A 21904-nucleotide genomic window follows, 5' to 3' on the forward strand; every position below is an offset into this window, starting at 1 on the left:
TATTAACAAAAAAGCCACATTCGATTGAATCTCATACCCATACCTATTAATACATATATTTTGTATTGGTATGAGGTTTAATCGCTTAACAAAGAATTTTTGACTTTGTGTCTTGCTTGTGACTCAGTATTTGGGTTTCAATTTTTGAGGAATCATTTAAAATGCTCAAATTTACAATTCTAGATAATTGAAATGGAATTTGAAAATGTTGAGCTCAAATTGTGTCTAGATCCCTTTAATGAAATTTACACACTACAATTTATATAGGATCCCAAACTTAATACATGTTCCCAGAGAAACAATACATACCCTTTTCCATATTACATCGTATATATATATATATATATTATACCGAGACACCAATATCAGCCAGAGGGCCGAAGGCTGATATTGGTGGAGGGCTAATATAGGATGTGATATGGAAAAGGTAGTTAATTATAAAATGTTTTTTTTGCTACGTAATAACATACTAATCAAATCTACCGTACCTTAAAGAATTGTTACTAAGTTTGCTCTTTAAAAACAACAAATTAATTTTTTTTTTAAATGAGTTTGATATTTAAAAATAAAAAACACATACGATTAACTGAAATTAGGTTATCTTTATGAAGGTAAATTGTTTTAACTAATATACAAAAAAATATGGCAGTTGAGAGTTTTACAATTGTTAGTTCTATTACGGTAACCGTGGAAATCTACCGTCCTTTTTTTCAATTATAATAAAAAATTAGATTATCTTTGTAAAGGTAATATGTTTTCCACTTACATACATAAAATATGGCAGTTGATTACAATTTATAGTTCTATTACCTTGGAATATAGTTTTATAATGAATGCAGAATGAATGTTTACTAAATTAAGATCTATAACATAAAGTGAAAAACCCAGAGGAGTTCCGAAAAGTTCCGAAAGATGGATATCAGCCCTAGAGTTGTAACGTTAGCTGTAGCGCATATGCAAACACTTTATATTTATTACTAAGAATGTAATAAAAATACTACTACAACTAAATATGTAACTAATTCTGTAATATGCAATTTCATTAATAAACTTTGATTATACATCGTATTCTTCTATAAATTAAAATGGATATGTTATATGCAATATCAAATATGATATTTGACAGTAACCATTTCATAATTATAAGACTGGAAAAGCTTATACAAAATATCTTGAACAAAGTTAGTTCTGCTATGATAAAATTTAACATTTTTTTAAAAATTATTTAAAATCGAAAGTACATGTTGATATAATGATATTAATACGTTTGTTTGTACAATTTTACATTTAACAATATGTATACATTTATCTTACATTACATGCATCATAAAATGTAATTAGTGTTGCCTATTGCTATTTTTTTTTAAATCTAATTATAAAAAATATATTTAAATAAGTAAGGCTATGAAACATGTATTCGTGTTCATCAAAACAATGCTGCTGTTTAACTTCAATTTGGTTACTTTAATATCAACAAATGACCTGTTTGTCACATTGTTAATAATGTTATACTGTAATATACATGATCATAAGTCATATGTTTGTTTAGAAAATGATTTGTTCACATTGATAAAAACGTTAATCAAAATGACTTTTTGAACGCCTTCATTGATTTTAAAAGCTCAGGAATTTTGGTACTCAGTCACAGACTCAAAGCTACATGATAATAGAAAAAAATAGTCTATAAATATAATGTTGTATAGCGGGTACCCATACATAGTATTTATCCTGCCCTTCCTAAAAAAATGGATACAAATTAGAATTTTCACTAAGAGGAAACTTCTAACAAAAGAGAGGGTTTTTCTTAATGCTTTCGGTAAAGATATTAGTTCCACTTTTGCTTTATTAACAAACTGCAAAAAAGCCAGTTTTACACCTCTAATCTGTTTATGATGTATGATATACGAATGACTAAATATAGTATGCACATTGGAAAGGCTTTCAATTTTTAGCATAAAGTGCATAGTGTTATACTTGTTATGGTTTTTTATATCACATTTATGTTGTTTTACCAAGTTTTACGTCTTCTTATAGTAACATTAATATATTTTAAATTTAAAGTGATAAGATATAAACCAAACTACTTGGAATATGACTTAAATAATTTTCAGAAAAATTATGACTCTTATTAACCATTGCCAAACTAAAAGCAGCTATAGATAACACATTTGTTTCAAAAATTATTTTAGCACACATTATGTTGATCATGCGTATTCACTGTACATCTGTTCAAAACAAGTGTGGGCAATATTTATCAAATTAGTAAAATTATACATCATTTTTTTTATTTCTACCAATTGTTAGGAAGATCACACAAAAAAACACTCAACGATAAACAATCGTTTTGCATTTTGGTAGTGTTTTTTGGTATTTGTAATTACATTTCATATTCTATATCTTATTCTGTTTATTCTGAAGAGCTTTCTTTAAATCTTCCACTTGTTTTTTATATTCATTCCTTTCTTTTCTTAATCCTTCGATCAGGTCGTCTTTTTGGTCCTTAAAATAAGAAGGTCATTCATTAAAATAAATGATACAAGTAAATGCGTACACATCAAGATACCTTTTTTAGCAATATCAATGATTTATTAATTAAACTAGAGAGTTATTGGTGTTTGTTAACAATTTAGATAAAGATTTTTGTTTGCCGTAATTTTTAACATTATTACAATATTCTTCACAAAACATTTTCAGATATAAATTATGATAAGAAAGTAACAGTATCATTGATACTATAATTATGAAAATCATTTCTATCCAAGAAGCTACCAGTAAAATCGTAAGTAATATTTCCCCTAAAAATATAGGTACGCTAATACAATATTTGACCTGTCATATTGGTCATTAACAACCTTTAATTGACGAAATAAATAAAAAGAATGGGACTTCTTTACGTATTATGTATATTTCTAAACTTTTACTCATTTCTCTGAATCTAAGATAAAGATATTATTATAGTCTAAAAACGGCAACGACGATTTAGCCCTATTAAACTTACGATAGGTTGATAGTACATGTATATACCCATTTACTGACTATGAGGACATAAACAATTTCTGCATCACCCATCCTATTTACTGGTTATGAGGACGATAGCAAGATTAAAGTCCCCTAAGACAGCAACTATTTCACGAGGCGATGCTTTGCCTCGTGAAATAGTTGTTGTCTTCGGACAATTAACTTGCTATCGTCCTCATAGCCAGTAAATAGGATGGGTGATGCAGAATTTTCAAAAGATGAACAAATTAAATATTGGACTTTGAATTTAATGTAGCGATCGGATTACGTCAGAGGTATTCCGAATTTAAATAAGAGGGAAATCGAATGCCGCCTGTTAATAGTTTCGATGACTATTTACTATGGGCAGATAGCACGCAAACTATTTCACGAATAGATAGAATAGCAAGTTTATTCGTTCTAATTTTACATAGAAAAATAGAAAACCATCCATACTACTAACTTTGGCTACAGAGATGACATTTGATAATGTGGTTTAATCAATATTTGTTTAATACAATTAACATGGATTTTTCGGTACAGAATCTTCTTTGACGTTCAATATCTTATACGATTGCGTATTGAAAGATTGATTGGCCACGTATCCTTGATAAAATCATTTTCACTAAATCCACAAAACTGATACACTCGAACATTAAAGGGGCATGGTCACGATTTTCGTCAAATTTTATTTTTCTGTTTTTATTATTTGTAATGCTTTAAGAATGCACATTTCTAATGATCAAATAAAATTTGGGTACCAGTCGTTGAGTTTTAAGCGAGATACAGGGCTCACAATTCTTCGTCATGTAAACAAGGCTCGTGCCCTGTTTTTTTGTTTACATGTGTTCAATATACCTGTAAAAACTTGTTAAAGCTGGTTTCTCTATGTTATTATTCATTTTAATCATAAATAAACAGTTCCTAACGATTAACACATTTATTTTAGGTCTAAAACTGTAATTTTCACTTCCGCATTCGAAATGTAAACAAGCGCTTTGGTTACATAGCAAAGAATTGTAAGATCTGTAACTCGCTTATATCTCATCAAATGAGACTCAAATTGTGGTTGCCTATTGAAAATGCCGTACTGAAGCATTGTAATCATTAAAATCGAAAAAATGATTTTTGACCAAAATCGTGACCATGCCCCTTTAAAAAACCAGTAGTCTTTTTTTTCTTTCGGAGAATGTTTTAAAATCCTTATTAATAAATTTAAGCTTATTTGATAAACTGACTAAATTATAGTTCTTTTCGAATAGTCCCGATATAACGCTATATAATTTACACTTGTTTTGTTTTCTCCGCTGTTATTCCTGCATACCATCAACCTGGGTCGAGAGACCAATGTACCGCATGAATAATTTCGGTCACTACTTTTTTCTATGTATATGATCTTACGTTAAAACACACCTAATATCGTTATAAAAACACATAACCCTAATTTTAAAAAAAACACGTATCTATCTTGTGTAACACGAAATGATTTTTATTTATTGGATTTTACAAAATAATATCAATGGCGAGAACAAATGATCATGGCTTAGGAGTCACTGAAAATTACATTCGCAATTTGTCAAAGTAGTTAAAATTCAGTTATAGCTTATGGCAGACATTTCTCGCAACTCCCGATCAAAATCGCACACGCAATATCACAGAATGTTCGTGTATAGTCCATTCCAAATAAGTAATAATAAATTTAAATCCTGTTTTCGGTTCGTTTTGTTCCGTAAAAAATATAAGAATATCTTGTTTCTTTAAGGACAACCATTATGCTCTAAAATCTCATTCTGCGATGAAATTTCCTTTGAATAATCCTCAGTAGACTTTAACTCAGTTTTAAATCGCTTTAATTTCATATTTCCAACGCTCTGTGGCTTCAGTATCCGCCGAGCTTCAATCGTTTTTAATTTAAGTGTACAAATTAATTTCTTAACTGTTTAAATTCATTATAATCAAAATGGTTTGTGTTGTCAAACGTTGTGTCATATCTATATATTATGTTAATCAAATACTTCCGACATTGTTGAACAAATTGTGTGTGTGTGGGAGGGGGGGGGGGTGCCGTTGAATGAATTCATTTGTGTGTAATGTGTATGTGCGTGTGTGTAATATTGATAATACTTTCAGTTTAGAACTCCTAAGTTTTAGAAAGTTTGAGGGAGTACCTTTAAATAGTCTGTGTTTGGACTGTGGCACATGGTTGATGTTTTTTTAATACTTACTAATATTTCTACAATCTCTGCTAAGTCGCCACGCTCTACATAAAGATCAGAAGACGGTCTTGGAATTCCCCACACACGCACCAGCAAGAATTGTGGAAATAAGTCGATTTTCTTCGAAAAATAATAATAAATACGCATTATAACGGCAGAATATATACAATATATAGCTTAAAGTTCCTCTTATTACGCCAGGATAGCTTGAGAATTTATATCTAACTCATCAAACAAGATTTTAAAAAAGTATCAACACCCCTTACCCAATTTTAAAAACCTTGAAGAAGTTGCATTTGTGAGATATAACATTTACCTTAGGCTTCCTTAAAATGGTTATTTACAAATAAATTACCAAAATTTAAACATTGTAATTTCTGATACCAAAATTAAACAACTTTTTAAATAGTTGAATGTCCCATTTAGACATTTTACGAATAATCAATTTTTTAAATATTAATAACGATTAACAGCAAACTATTCACTAGCTGCGCAGTGGCGTTTCAGAACAATTAGTTTGATAGAGTGCAAAAATGTAACAAGGAGGAGTATTTGTTGAATTTCAAAACCAAACACCTCGTTGATGCCCAATTGTTTGGTGAAATTAAAAATAGGGGCCTGTCCTGGAGATTCGTTGGTCTCAACTTCTTCAGGATCTCCGTCTTCATTTGTAGTGTATGGAAGACGAAAAGAACATTTCACCTAAAAATACGATTTTTCAGGTACAAATGATTTATAACGTTTAAAATGCAATTGCAAAAATCATTCAACGTTTCATCATGCTAGAAAAGTGTGATTCAAGTTTTAAAGTTTACAGTCTTAGTTATTTTATACTGTGAAACATTTTGAATTCGCGTGCTAGAAAGTTTCGCAAGGTTCGCGGGAGTTTTGTTGTTGAGAATATATATTTCGTCGCAAACAACTACTGAAATCCCCTGATATTTATTTTCTAAAAAATCAACATTAATGTTGTTAATAGACCAATATGTATTATATGCACATGGTCCAATATTATCTGCAATTAGTTATAATCATACAATAATCATTTTGGAATAAAGATTGTCTCAAAAACATTTTTTGAAAACGGTAATATTCTAAGTATAAAACACTTTCTGTCGTACTCATTTCAATCGCAAGTGAAATGACCTAAGTCCGATAAGCTAATCAGACCATCAAACCTGAAATAAAGATGATGTTGCCAAAATATAATGCGTAAAACAGCTACATTACAGTTATTAACAACACGAGTTGGAAACTTCAGTTCTTTTTAGAGGATTGTTTGATTTTTCTTTAATCTTGATGGAGGAATGTATCGTCGTGATGCAGTTCATCTACGTTTAATCGTGAAATAAAGTCGTCGCTAATAGTAGTTGAAATACAGCATTTTATTTGAAAGTGATATATAATAATGAATGTACAATTATGTTGATTACCTCGAGATATCTGTCTTTTAGCTTTTCGTCAAATGTAGCAGAATTGATAGAAATATTCATTCTATTCTGACTGCCAATCTAAAAATAATAGAAATGTTTAATCTTGACTAGGCCTTAAAAAATGATATAGCGAATAGTGTAACATGCTGTAAACATACAATATTTAGCGTGTACGATATTTCGGGGAATTTGATATTTCAAAAAATTAGCGTGAATTTGATTAAGCGCATTTTAAAATGTACCTACTTATCTATATGTGTAATTGTAAATTTTACATTTGGCGATGTATTTGATTTAGCGGACGCCGTTTCCCGCCAAATAGGCTAAATAGCATACACAGCAAAATGTACTACGTTTACAATATAATGGAACATTATTCTTAACAGTAGATCAAAGTGATCATAATGCCTTCTTCCAACTTAACATATTCATGAACTAATGATGATGTTTTAAAAAGCGGTTTGTATGTTTTAGAACTACGAAGATCATTTACATAATATTTGTATTATATTTTTATTGCGCTTAAATCTTGTGTACATTCTCAAATCAAAGTAAGGATGACGTTTTATCTATGAAAATGAAAAACAACATATTGTATTTATATACATTGGACTTGTTGTGTTACTTTTTACTTTAATAAAAAAAAAGTAGATTAATTGGCCTATGATATTTTTCTGGAAAATTTAAATAATGATATACAGTTTCAGAATGACAGTGTAGCTTCATCGGTACAACACATAATATTTTCCTAAATAGGTACAGCACATTATGTTTTCTGTTACAAATATTTTTTTTGAATAGTCCAAATTTCCTCTGTTAGTTTTCAATATTTACCTTTTCTAACTCAATTTAGCAGAAAACCATATACCATATAACAAAAGCATAAATATATTTTTCTTTATATTACACTAAAACATGTAAAGTCCTTAAATAGTTATAATGACCTTCATCTGCTGATACAAAAATTATCTGAGGTTAATGATCAAAATTTGAGATATGTGATTATGTATTGTCTTGTATGACATTGAACAATCTTGAAAACTCAAACCTTGAGTAAACAGCATCTTTAAATGTTAAAATCTCAATATTCTGGAATTATTCATCGCTGCTCCTAAAATGCTATACTGCGAATATCTCACAAAAAACTATTTCAATCGATTCATTTAAGCTCATTTATATTGTAATACATTTGCATTTCTGATAAAAATGTTTTTGCAAAAAAAGTTCTATATAGTAGACCAGCAGAAGGTCAATGGGGTACAATGCTCACCTGAGGAACAATAGGTATGATAATGTCAGTTTAATAGATTTATAATACAAACTATCTGGAAAATGTAGTGAAATACAAGTAGATCCTGTGTAAATAAAAATTCATTTGTTTACCCTGGATATTCCTATGTTTATACATGTAATCAAGTCCTTTATTGTGTTTACGTCGATAATTATAATTGAATATAATTATTTATGTAAGTCATTAGTATTTCTTAATCTAAAAAAAGTTATCTATACCGAATTAGGTCTTGGCGTTTCTGTTGTAACTTCAAACGATGAGCAAAGGTGTCCAATTTTGCTCCCCTTTTGGTCAAGAAGATCCGATTTGTTATTTTTTGCCTTCTGCTTTCTTCCTGAGTCGTCTCTCTTTACAAAAGATACTCCTACTGGCGTATAACTGTGAGGTGTTATATCAAAAGGGTCAAAGTCATTCTCACAGTCAATCTGCAATTAAAGTAAAGAGAAGTTATTTTACAACATTGAATACAGCTTTGTTGACGATTTGAAAAGGAAAAAAAAACAACAATAAAAAACAACTAAACTCTTGTTGCTATAGCAACAAAGAAGTCTTCCGTTTCTCATGTGTTAACTTCTGTACAAACAATCAATTTCTCTTGTTAACAGTAAACGGATAAATTATATTCTGTAAAGGATTTCCCAATAGATAAACAAAACAAAAAGACAAAATGTCAATTTTCTGTACTTTCTGTGACGACCGGAAGTTACGCCAGTTCATACAGAACAAAGTAAATATATCTGCTTGCATTCTTTTGTCTTTCCTCAAAGTTTGGATGTTCAAGTTTTTGTTAGTTATAATATCTCGTTGAGAAAAAAAAACCGTGACCGAAAACGAACAAATGGAAGTGATTTAAGAAATTGAAAGTAGATATTTAACTACATTTACCTACGGTACGTTACTGTGCATCAAATTCAGTAAAATGTTTAAACAAATCTAAAGTTAAAATCAAAGGCCTGAACGGCCACAAAGGCGTCGAGCTGACATTTTCTTTTAATATATAGAATGATATCAATAATTTGAATTTCTGTACTAATATAATATACCGGTATATAGTCGTTTATCAAATAATATTAGAATAAAAAAGGAAATAAATTACGTTTTGTGCTGTTTCAAAAATAATAATCAGTATATTTCGTTATAAAATAGGTAGTGATGAGTTTATAATACAATAACTCATCATGGTTACAAAAATCGAAGAAATTTCAAAGTTCATAAAAAATTATTATTTTCTTTCTGCTTTAAAAAGTCTTAGCACATTTCACAGGCTCATAATTTGAATACATTAACAGTGTGTCCCTAATTATAATAATAAAACATACTTTCATTTATTTCAATTCCCGTTTGAAACAAGATTACCTATGCTATGGTTGTTTACAAACAAATCCACAACACGTGCTATCTAAAATGCTCGACCAAACCAACTGCATTATCGTATTTATTAATTGCAACAAAATCTCTAGATAAGTTTATCGCTTACAAATATTTCGGAGACCATGCCCGATAACAAATACATTTACATATCAAATTTTATTTCTATCGGGCACAGTCTCCAATCAAAATGTAAGCGATAAACTTAGATAATATTTTAGAGAATGTTTACATTGCACCTTATTGTATTCATCCGCCATTTCTTGATTAAGCAAATTTATACTAATGCAATGAGTTGTCAATAACCAGGGAGGCAAAGTTGTTTTTTTGTACACAATTTAGTTGAATAAAAGGAATACAAATCTTGTAATACGTTTAATACTTCAAGGAACTTATTTTTTATGCGCATTAAAAAGGCGGTGCAGTGCATGAATTTTTGGACGATTGCCAATCCAGACGATCGCTAGAAGGCTGCCGAGCATTAGCTCGACGCCTTAAAAACGTCTATTCCTTGAACGCTTTGAGTGAGAACCGGAAGTGACGTACGACCAAATAAAACTCGATAAACACATGTTCAATCAAATGTCCATTATCCATAAAAGTCTAGTGTCTTGATCTCACATTCTCTTTGTTTAAAAAAAGACGACCTGAGATATTTGAGATTTCTCACCAGAAGTAGAACTTTTTCGGTTTTTTTAACATGTATAGATAACCTTTTGTATTTCGATTGCTAAATAATTACTTCCGTGCTAAATAACCAAAATACTTTTATAAAATCAAATGATGGTGTACTTCCTGGGACGACTGCAAATTATGCCGGATAAAACAAAACAGTGTTATCACATGTACATACATTAAATTTGGTTTATCATCCCACAAAATTTAGTTGTTCATGTCGTTAAAGTTTTTAAGATCTCGTCGAAATATGGTTTTTTATCTTGGGACAGGAAACGAACAAACGGAAGTGCTCAATGTAAATTATATTAAGGTAACTCCGTACCTATAAAATTATGGGTTCAAAGTTAAAAACATAACTTTTTTAAAACTTGAATTCCATCAAAAAATCAATAAAATATACATGTATCCATACTATTTAAGATGTAAAGTAATAAAAACCAAAGGCTGAAATTATCATCTGAAAATCACACTTTTTTATTTAAAAATTAAATATAAGTGGATGGATACTTGTTTGTCTATTTAAATTGTATTGCTTACTTTGCCAGAAAACTAAAATTAATTTAAAGAAAAGAAAAAAAAAATTTACATTAGAAAAATGTTAGCATTTAGATATATCACTCAGAGAAAAGTAGAAAAGAGTTATTTCCCTTTGTCATTATTGAATTACGTCGAATACAAGGATGAAAAACACTTATTAAAACTCTCTCAGTGAACAACGATTTGAGTTTTTGATGTGCACCTATCATAACATAGAAATTACAAATCTACTTGCAAGAATTTTAATGAATTCATGGTTTATGTAAAATGTATGACGTCACAGAAGGGTGGATTTTCTTTAAATGTTTATTGCATACTTGCCTTTTGTACATTATTGTTCATTTAATTAACTAAAATATCAAAGGAAAGCAGTTAAACTGATAACAGCTCGATTTGTTTGAACTCTTCCGGTGTGGACCGGAAGTGACGGAAGAGAAAATGAAACCGTTAAACACATCCATAATCGAATGTCTATCATCCATGAAAGTTTCGTGCCTTGATCAACTTATAGTCTCTGAGATCTCGCGAGTACAAAATGTGTGTTAAACAAGAGGCCCAGGGCCCACATCGCTCACCTGATCAACAATTGCCTTAATTCTGATCAAATTAGTATTACAGTATCAAAATATCTTGACAACTAAGTACAGTAGATCTTGCTAAAGAAAATCTGCGAATTTGTATTCGCCTCTTTTTTTTGGTAAATACCAAGCCCCTTTTGTTGTTGTACATGTAAGAAGATTTTTCTCTATTCCTATATACCCGCCCATTTCGTGGCCCCTCTTTTCTCTAGGGAATCATGGTTTCATCAAACTTAAATCTGCATAACCTGTGCTTTCACACTAAGTACTGAGTTTTGTACCGAAAACTTTCCCAGATTATTTCTAAAGATTTTCTCTATATATTCCTATGTAAAAATTCAAACCGCCATCACGGCCACGCCCTACCACTAGGGACTGTGATTTTGCAAACTTGAATTTACACTACCCCGAGGATACCTCTACTTTAGTTTTAGCTTTTCTGGCCTAATAGTCTTTAAAAGAAGATTTTTAAAGATTTTCTCTATATATTCCTACGTAAAAATTCATCCCCCATTGTGGCCTCACCCTACCCCTGGACTATTATTCAAACAAACTTGAATCTATACGATCTGGGGATGCTTCCACTCAAATTTTGGCTTTCCTGGCCTAATAGTTTTGAAAAGAAGATTTTTAAAGATTTTCTCTAAATATTCCTATGTAAAACTCGATCCCCCAATTGTGGCCCCACCCTACCCCCGGGGACCAAGATTTGAACACAGTTGAATCTACACTACCTAAGGATGCTTCTATTTTAATTTAAGCTTTTCTGGCCTAATATTTTTTGAGAAGAAGATTTTAAAATATTTTCTATATTATTTTTGATATAACATCGCATAGATAACCTATATATAGATATATACCTATATGTTTATTCTATGGAAAAGGAATATAAAAAGTATATCAATAATTTTTGAAGTGCTTCCAGTGACAACCGGAAGTTACGCCGAACAAAACAAAATAATTTAAACACATCTACAAATACTGGTCTATCATCCTACACAGTTTGAATGTTCAAGTCTTTATTGTTTTTGAGATCTCGATGTGACAATCATTTTTGTCGCGGGACAGGAAATGGACGACCAGAAATAAATTTTGAAAAAATAAAAAAAAATCCTTCCTAGATATTATTATTCTCTATCATTCCTGAACGTTCAAGAAAATATATTCAGTTAACATTTTCCTGCAATATTTGCATTTTAGCACTTAATGGTCTATTTTAAAGCATTATTTCTTTAAGAAAACCATGAGCCAGACATGCGACACTGATACACAAAAAAAGAAATTTAAAAAAAAAACACACGCTGACATTCAGACAGAGTAAAACAAACATTAGCTAACAAACAAAGCCGAATTATACTCAATTAGAATAGTTTGGTATATATTTATAAGCGTTCTATGTGTACCTTAAACTCATTAATGTCATCCATGGCTCGAACAAACTCATTCTCGGTCCAAATATATCGGCAATTGTTTTTTCTGTTCCATATCTTAACAATAACCTGTGTTTGAAAAGAAATATAATGCATGAAGATAGATAGATAGATAGATAGATAGATAGATAGATAGATAGATAGATAGATAGATAGATAGATAGATAGATAGATAGATAGATAGATAGATAGATAGATAGATAGATGTACTTACAACGTTTGATTCGTCGTTGAGTCCCAAAAAATAACCAGAAGTAAGTGTCAGACTAAACACCAACGGTTTGTTTGATAAAACAGCTTTGAAGTTAGCCTCTTTTACTTCCTCTGCCCTTTTAATTAACTTTCTCCTCAACGCCATGTCATCTGAACATTTATATTATTTCAATTCAAAACCGCAAACATAACAAAATACCCAATTAACATTTTTTGAATAATTTGATAAGTCAGAAATATGACTCATTTTTTATGATTTTGATACATTACAATGTGTCCTGCAGGTAAAATTTAAAAGAATTGTGTTAAGACAAATTCATAACGTCCAGATTAAAGATATTTTGCAAACAATAAGACATTCGTTTGTTAGGCATTCTAATTGCCAAAAAACGTTTAAGTCTGAAGTTGAAGAAGAAAGAAAACATTTTTTTTTAAAGTCCCGTGGAATTTGCATGGTAAAAGCAACATTTTTTGTAAAGCTCAACACAGTTTATGATATTTTACTCTATAGCAATTCAAAAATTATAGTCTTAAAAACCTTATACACACAACATAAAGTACAAGTAACAGTCAACTTGATAGATTTGATGATTAATTGAATATTGTCTCAAAATTAATTTTTTTTAAGTCGCACTGACCAATGCTCAAAATTGTATGATAAACGTTTAATTGAAACGGAGCTAAAATCTTTTCGATGAAATCAGCTCAAAACGAGCTAAACTCGTGGGATATATTTTAAAATATATGTTTGTTTTGTGATGTGATTTAAATACGACATTTCTTTTAAAAAATCTACAAAAATATTTGTGACGAATTTTGCTCTTTCGGGTTTTTTTTATTATGTCGCATACCAGCTGGAATAGTTTCCTCTGTGTTTGTAAGCATAATTATTTCATTTTCTGCATCATCATAAGTGAAATCATCTTCATTTACATTAGGTTTATCTGATGTTGGGTCCACAAAAATCCAGAGCGAACGAAGACTTCCGAACATTAATCTAGGAGTAATATAAAGTAATATAGTAATATTTCTCAAATACCAATTACATGTATTATATTCCTCATTATAAAAGCGTTTAAGGTCCAAAACATTAACATTTTGGTAAAACAAAAGCTAAAACTAGTTACAATTCACAGTCTCATGTCATGTTAGCATTAGCTTAAGTATGTGTCTACGAGGGTTGATCCAAAAGTAATGTCACAAATGCGATAAAATCGTGAAAAATCCGCGTAAATTTACATAAACTTGTGCTTTGAGATATCTACCCAATTCAATTCAGATCTGAACATTTTAATGCATTTAATGTAATCGATGGGGTAGTATTTTGGATATTATTTAATGCGCGATCAGTTTGTCGAGGTCTCTTTAAGAACTCATTAACGTTGCTTAATGATATAGCTCATGACGAAAGCATCTAGTTTTAACTTTTCTTCAGAGCGTATATCTACTGTCTATTTTATTTATCAATTAATATGCCATATGCTTTCATTAGATATTGGAACCACGTTAAGGGTACTCTGTTCACTTGCTCTCATTATTTGGTTTATATGTCATGTGATTTCTATCCATCGAAGCAAAAATGCCTCGAAATGACCTGTCTTTTTATTCCTTGATCTAAAGACAAAAGGCATTGCGAAGATATCCGAAATGGACAGTAAAGTTCTCTAATTTTAAAAAACAGTTAGAAAAAGTCTATGATGTATCTGTTTCAAAATATTGTGTTGATTAAATCTTTCTCAAATTTTGGAAGCATGTAATTTATGCATAAATACAAACCTTAAAAAAGACGTAAATTAATGACACGGCGATGTCACGTATATATAATGCTATAAACATCAAAATCTTGTTCAGTGTTCAACGAAATGTAATAAAAAAATTAGTTTAAATTAGAGTTTTAATAAGAAACAGTTTGATGTATCATTTTAAACAATACAGCGCAAGTGTGAAACGCGGTGCATACTGTAGATTCCTAATTTTACGCGAGTACTTAATTCCGCGATTCAACGATTTACCATCAAATCGCGAGTACATAAAATCGCGATTGCCGAAATTTTATCAAATTTAATGTAGTTTACATGTGTCCCAAAATTAACAGCGAGATTTTAGAATTCGCGAGACGGGCTTCTCGCGATTTTACGCGGATATTAATTCCTTGCATTTAATTAGGAATTTACAGTAGTGTGACATTACTTTTTGACCAACCCCTGTATTTAAATTCTTTATTGAAAAAGAGAAGCGGAATGTACATTGCACTTTGTCTTATGTTTAACAAACTAAAACTAGATGCTGTCATTAGACAGTAATACCCGCACCAAGTGTTTGCCCCTAAATAACACTGTTTTGTACCAGTTTAATTAAAAATGAAGGCCTCATGCAAACTCCAGTAATACATTTAAAATTATAATTTTCATAACTGAAGGATGAGATCCCTTCCCATATGATAATACACATGTGCAGCACTTTATGTGCAATTTGGGGTTGAACTGTTTGTAGTGAATTTTCAGTTAATCAATAATCTTAATATTTCATGTCATAGAAAGTATAATTAATGGTCTATATAATTATTACAAACAAAATTAAAAATTAAATTATGCCCCTCCCCGTGGCGGTTGCCGGTTTTAGATTTGCTTCTGTGTGCCTACATGTACATCATCGTGTGCACAGATTTAGAGAAAGGGTGGGAGTGAGGGGTCCAGACCCCCCTCCCCATGAAAATTCCTTTATATCAGTAGTAAAATTACCAAAAATACACCTTGGACCCCAATGCTCTTACAGACATGTAAACGCTCTAACCCATTGCGCTTCAATGTTAGGTAACATTATTTAAGGGGTAAATATTTAATTAATATTTAATATACTTTATTATTTATCTCAATAGGAAGTATACAATATCACATGATGCAGGTGTCCTGCGCCACCTTAAAGCTGTTCTTTACCTAATAGAATAGTACAAGTGGATTTGAAGAATATGTCATAAAAATACATGCATGTTACAAATAACTGATTTTTGTCTGAAGTAACGTACACAACACAGGTCTGCAGGTCTCATTAGCGGGTACAAGTTTCACCCAGCTCTTTGATTAGTATGTGTATGTGTTTTCCATATGCAGAAAAGGATTAGTTAAGATCAACTAAAGGAATTTATTATTGTGTTTCAATTGGGTTGTATATGATGTTAACCAATATAGATAAGCATAGTACATGTAGTAGCAGTAGCACAATATAATGAGATGTCAGCATATATAATTTCTACTTTCACTTTCTAAATGTGATCTCCCTTTGATAGCATACATGAACCCTATCATTATCTTTTAATATCTAAATAACTTATCATCGTTACCTATCCTATCGCATTTGTAAAGTTTCTGTCATTTTAATTGTAAAAGTCATTTGTCAGACTTGCACTATTGAGTTGACCCCATTTTGACCCTGTATAAACAATTTCTTATTAAATTTGTGTGTTACATGTAAGTAAGTGTAGACACTTATCATTTTTATATAAGTTATAATAGGAAGGAATGAGTCATTTTTCTTAATGTATTATAATGCATCAAATACAATGTAGGTCATGACCTTATGGTACTGTTCTGACCCCACGAAACAGGAAAATACAAAATATCTTCTAATGCATCAAATGGTGTAAAGTACATTAATGACCCCCAGGTGTTGTCTTTAACCCCCCCCCCCCCCCCCGCCTTTATGAAATAGGAAATGATGATACACTGTTATATAAAGAGTGCCTGTTTGGGAGGGTAACTGTTGAAATTGAAAACCCGAGAACGCCATAGTCGGGTTTTCGAGGAGTGTCAATTTCAACAGTTACCTTCCCAAACAGGCATTATTTTGTTTATTATACTGAATGTCTTAGTTTTAAAGAAAATTTTACTGCTTTTATAAAGAAATGAAATGAATTCTACGGCTGACAGTACGCGCATAATTTAAGCGCATGTAACAATTCGTTGTGTTACTCGTTGCCATGTGTGTGTTGCTAACGCTGAGGGTAATAGAACGGATTACCAACTGCGTCTAAACCAATCAGATTTCAGTATTTAACATGAAAGTATAATAAATATAACTGTTATCCTCCCAAACAGGCACTATTTATTTTATCATACTGAATGTCTTAATTTTAGAGATTGTTTTACTGCTTTTATATAGAAATGATGTGAATTCCACAACCAGCCGTACGCGCATAATTTACGCGCATATAACAATTCGTTGTGTTACCCGTTGGTAAGTGTATTGCTAACACTGAGGGTAATAGAACGGATTATCAACTGCGTCTAAACCAATCAGATATCAGTATTTAACATGAAAGTATAATAATATATTTTGTTAACTTCTGAGATCTGAGATCTGAGATCCTCATCCCTAAACCATATCATTTATTTTTGCTGTTTGTGTCATTGTGCGTAAAATTGTGTATAGGTTATGCCCCTTTGGAGACACTTTGACATTCTAGAACTAGAAAAAATAAAGTATCTTATCTTATTCGTATGTAGTGTTTGATCCATGTGGGTAATTACTAGCCTAATGATGACACTGCTTTGTTTAGAAGACTTCACAATTGCCCCCAAAAAGGCAAATACACATGCATAAAACATTTTGTTTATAAATCTTGAAAATTGAATAAAGCAATTCCCAAAATGTTAATGTGCATCAGGAGAGAAAAAGCAATCAAGAAATGATTTAAAATGTCCTACTGTACACATGTAAGAATGTATTAAGAAGACTGAATCTTTAGAACCAGGTTAGATTGGAGGGGGGGGTGAATGTTTATAATTTGAATAATTTATTGATGCTAATTTTAACTTGTCAATAAATACTAGTTATTGATCCCAAGGTATAAAAATATGACCTCTGATCATATCTCAATAGCCCATCTGTAAATTATACAAGGTGTAATTTAATTTTTTTAAGAATAACATTTTTTACCAGTTTTTAGACACCCAAATTATATTTTGATTTTAATAGATCATTCGACAATTAAGGGAGGGGGGGGGGGGGAGAACAGTGTTTATTTGAGTTTGTTTGGGAGTGGGGGTTACAAGTCATATATTTGACAATTTTTTAATGTAATTTGAAATAAGACTAAGCCATACTACAGTCATGAACATTAATAGTATAGAACAAAACACAAACTAATACATGTATATATACATAGGAAGTATTACAAAACATAGATGATTGATCCATACATGTATCTGGGTTCTTAAATTGAATCATATATCATATACATATTATATTATTGTTTCTTTGTTCAAGGTATTTCAGATGGTATGTAGGTCATGATCCCAAGTGCTTTTCCTGAAATTATCAAATATCATAAAAACCATTGAGACCCCCACCTTGATCCAAAGATATTATTCCTCCTTAGGTTATGGCGCATCAGATCATTATGGCATGTAAGTCATGACCCTAAGGGGTCATCCTGACCCCCTTAGAATTAGAAATTGTCAATTATCTTAAAATTATTGATGTTTGATGATCATATCTCTATTTAATCTTTTTTATATATATTAAGTCTCCCGACTGAAATTTGGAGACCTATTGGTTTTGTACGGTTCTTAATACATGTATTATTATTCTTTATCTTCGTCTTTCCCTCTCTGAACTTGTTTCTCGGAGATGGCTAAACAGAATTGTACAAAACTCTAGGATATGATAGGCCTGCATATCTAGTTGTGCACCATGGTTTGATTTTTCTCATTTTGGGTTAGACAACTATTTTCGGGGGGGAGGGGGTGTCAAAAGGGTGTGGGGTCTAACATTAAACCTTGTAGGAAGAATCGTAGACTCTATTGTAAATGGGAACTTGAAAACGGACAAAGATAATAATAAAGGGTTTTCATAATCATATTTTGACTGTTACTGGCAATATATAGGGTTTATTTGATCTGACCCCTGGGTCATCCCCCCCCCCCCCCCGGAATTTGAAATTACCATATATCTCATAAACTGTTATAATCGTGACCCCTAAACCATATATATTCATGTTTCTGATGTCATGGGGCATCAAATGTTATGTAGGTAATGGACACTGTGGGTGGTCCTGACCCCCTTCAACAGCAAGTCCCTTAAAATCTTCATGAAAGTTGAGATCCCCACCCTTAAACCATATATATCCTTGTTTCTTGTGTCAAGGGGCATCAAACGGTATGTAGGTCATGACCCCCCCCCCCCCCTCGAACGGGAAGTGCACGAATATCTCGAGAACAGTTGAGATCCCCACCCCTTAACCATTATATATATTTTTGATCCTTAAAGGGCATCAAAAGGTATGTAGGTAATGGGCCTCAGGGTTAAATTTAATTTTTCGTAATGCACATCTATGGAACAGTTCCTATTATATCCTAAGATATGGTGTGTCTAGCCATTAAATCATAAAAGGAGTTCTAGGATCTATGGGTTTTTTTTAAGTGATAAACGTCAATTTTCTGCTACTTTTTGACTCCCTGGATAAAATTTTAATTTTTAAAACCTTAATTACTGCACATCTATCGAACAGCCCCTATCATATCCAAAGATATGATGTGTCTATCCATTAAATCATAAGAGGAGCTCTTGGATCTATGGGTTTTTTATGGATAAACGTCAATTTTCTGCTACTATTTGACTCCCTGGATGAAATTTAAATTTTTAAAACCTTATTGCACATTTACAGGACAGCCCCAATTATATCCCAAGAGATGACTCCAAAAGTTGTAAGAGGAGTTCTGGGAAACACACTTTTTTTGCAAAAAAAACGTCATTTTTTGTTGTCAAATGACAAACAAATTCTGGAACCTGATCACGCTTCAATATAACACCCCCAATCATATTCTATAAGATGATCTGTTGGCTAGTGCCAAAAAAATGACGTTTTTGAAACCAGTTTTTTTGTAAAAAAAAAAAATCGTCATTTTTCAGCCACTAAATGACCCCCAGGACAAAATTGAAAATTCCGAAACCTTATTGCGCATCTAAAGGATACCCTATAGGATACCCTAAACCATATTCCAAGAGGTGATTTGTCTACTGTTGAAAATGTAGGAGGAGTTCGAGGAAGAAGGTTTTTTGTGAGAAAAAAAAAACCGTCGTTTTTTACCAATTACTTGAACCCCGGGACTTATAGAGAATTTTTGAAACCTTTTTACAAAACAACATGATACCCCAAATCAAAATCCAAGAGTTCAGTTTCTGCGGGTTATAAGATGCAAGAGCAGTTTGTGAAAGTAAAACGTGACAGACGGACGGACGGACAGACGGACGGACGGAACAGTGTAACAACAATATACCCGAACTTTCTTTATAAAGTGCGGGTATAACTACACAATCAGTCTACAATAACAGACGTCTGTATTTGAACTATTTATTTTTTTTATAAATAAACAACTCTCATCAAAGGGTTCATCTTCAATTAAGTTAGAGCATCAATATACTAGCAATGATTATATTCAACACGTTCATCTTAGCCACATGACATAATGTTAACATTATACGTACCTGTCTCCACTATTTATGCGCTGTTCTGATAAGTTCATAACGATTCTTTGACCATTTACAGCTATTGCGTTTTTTCTAAACGTTTGTAAAAACACTTGCCCTTCTCTATTGCTGATTTGTCCTATTTTGCTATGAAAAACAGATTTCAGATGATGGTATTTTTAACATGAATATAAACACCATATTTTCTATCAGGTATCTTCCATAGAAATGTTAGAATAATTGTAACATTATCATCATACTCAATCTCACTCGCCACCAAAATATGTTCTCCCTCTACATCTGTGTTTTTGCCTCCAATATGTATACATTGACCTGAAAGAAAACAGGCTTTTAGTATAATCTAAGAGACATTGATTCAGTGTGTTAAGAAAATTTACTTTACCTTTTTCGATGTAGCATCGCACCAATTTGGACAGCATGTGATCTTCATTTAAATTTAGCAGATGTGGCACAGTTGTGACTCTCTTGTCTTGATTCAACAAACTTTCCTTTAGAGGCTCCTATACATGCAAACGTATATATCATCAACCAAAACCTAGCAATAATTTGATAATCTGATAAATAGAGATATCTTAAATTTACGTTTATCTTCTTTTTCAAATACAAAGCACGAAAAGTGAATAAAAGCGTTCGAAATACAGCTAAAATATTTGAATTATCCAAATAGCCAAGTTGATTGTGCACTGGTCGACTTGCAATAGGAACTGTCATAAACGTTTGAAAAATTAATTCCAGATGGCGTATCTCAAAAACCTTTATTTATTTCTATAGTAGCAAAATACCGACATTATAAGTAGTTTTAAACAATTAATGTTAAGTTTCCTGTTGATTTTTATTTTTTCCTATAATTTCCAATTAAAATGGATAGAATTTTAGAAAAATTATAAAATGAATTTGGTAAAAACAAAATCTTTAAATAATTTTTTTTTAATTTTAAAATGAAAATGTTAACGATAATTAGAGTGCTTACCTCGTCTTTCTTGAGAGCATTTCTAAGCTGTAAAATATTGATTTGTTGATTTGATTAGCCATCAACAATTTAAACCCAGCACCGAATATTATTGACGTCCTCGGAGAAAAATTATTCAGAGTAAGTTTATGATTATACTAAAAAATCGGTTCTTTACAAACTAGCTATCAAACTATGCTTTTACACTTTGTTTTTTTTTTCACTATTGGATATGTTTGATATTTTCAAAAGATGAGAATGAAAAATTATGTGAATTCCACAAAATAAAGATATCAAATTAAAAAATAATAATAATGAACTTACTCTTAATAATATCTTATCAATGCATGCATGCTTTTCTTTATCACAATTTGCTATTTGTAATCTGTTTCTTTTGAAAATATTAATTACAAACCTGTTCTCGAAGTTTGTCTAAGTCTACAAATCAAATACATAGTTTTAAGTTCTGTTCACGTTTAATAATTTGACAAATAGATATGCAAATACTATAAAATATATATTCAGATTAATGGCGTTTGCTAGATTTGCTAAAAGATAAATACATATTTGATTATATCTGTTTTTATCTAGAATTTTTACCTGAATTTAATTCTTTAATTACGTCTTCACGTTTTTCTTTTTCCTGCTGAACATTATTTAATTCAGCTTTAATCTTCTGCAGTCTTTCCATTAGATCTTCCACCTCAGAGTTGTTTAAATGCTCGC

General features: G+C 31.2%; 1 protein-coding gene across 1 annotated transcript; it reads right to left on the minus strand.

Annotated features, from left to right (window-relative positions):
• Nucleotides 1-1354: 1354 nt before the first annotated feature.
• On the minus strand, nucleotides 1355-21224 carry LOC105331227 (uncharacterized). The gene is made up of 12 exons (XM_066080830.1): nucleotides 21200-21224; nucleotides 20612-20729; nucleotides 20469-20541; nucleotides 20227-20355; nucleotides 13593-13738; nucleotides 12743-12891; nucleotides 12502-12597; nucleotides 8156-8362; nucleotides 6647-6724; nucleotides 5790-5915; nucleotides 5223-5333; nucleotides 1355-2499 (listed from the first exon to the last, which is right to left on the minus strand). Exons 2-12 carry the CDS (start codon nucleotides 20646-20648, stop codon nucleotides 2392-2394), a joined length of 1260 nt encoding a protein of 419 aa, XP_065936902.1. The 5' UTR covers nucleotides 20649-20729; nucleotides 21200-21224; the 3' UTR covers nucleotides 1355-2391.
• Between the last annotated feature and the right edge of the window lie 680 nt (nucleotides 21225-21904).

This window comes from Magallana gigas, chromosome 4 (assembly GCF_963853765.1).
Source record: "Magallana gigas chromosome 4, xbMagGiga1.1, whole genome shotgun sequence".
Classification (NCBI taxonomy): Eukaryota; Metazoa; Mollusca; class Bivalvia; order Ostreida; family Ostreidae; genus Magallana; species Magallana gigas.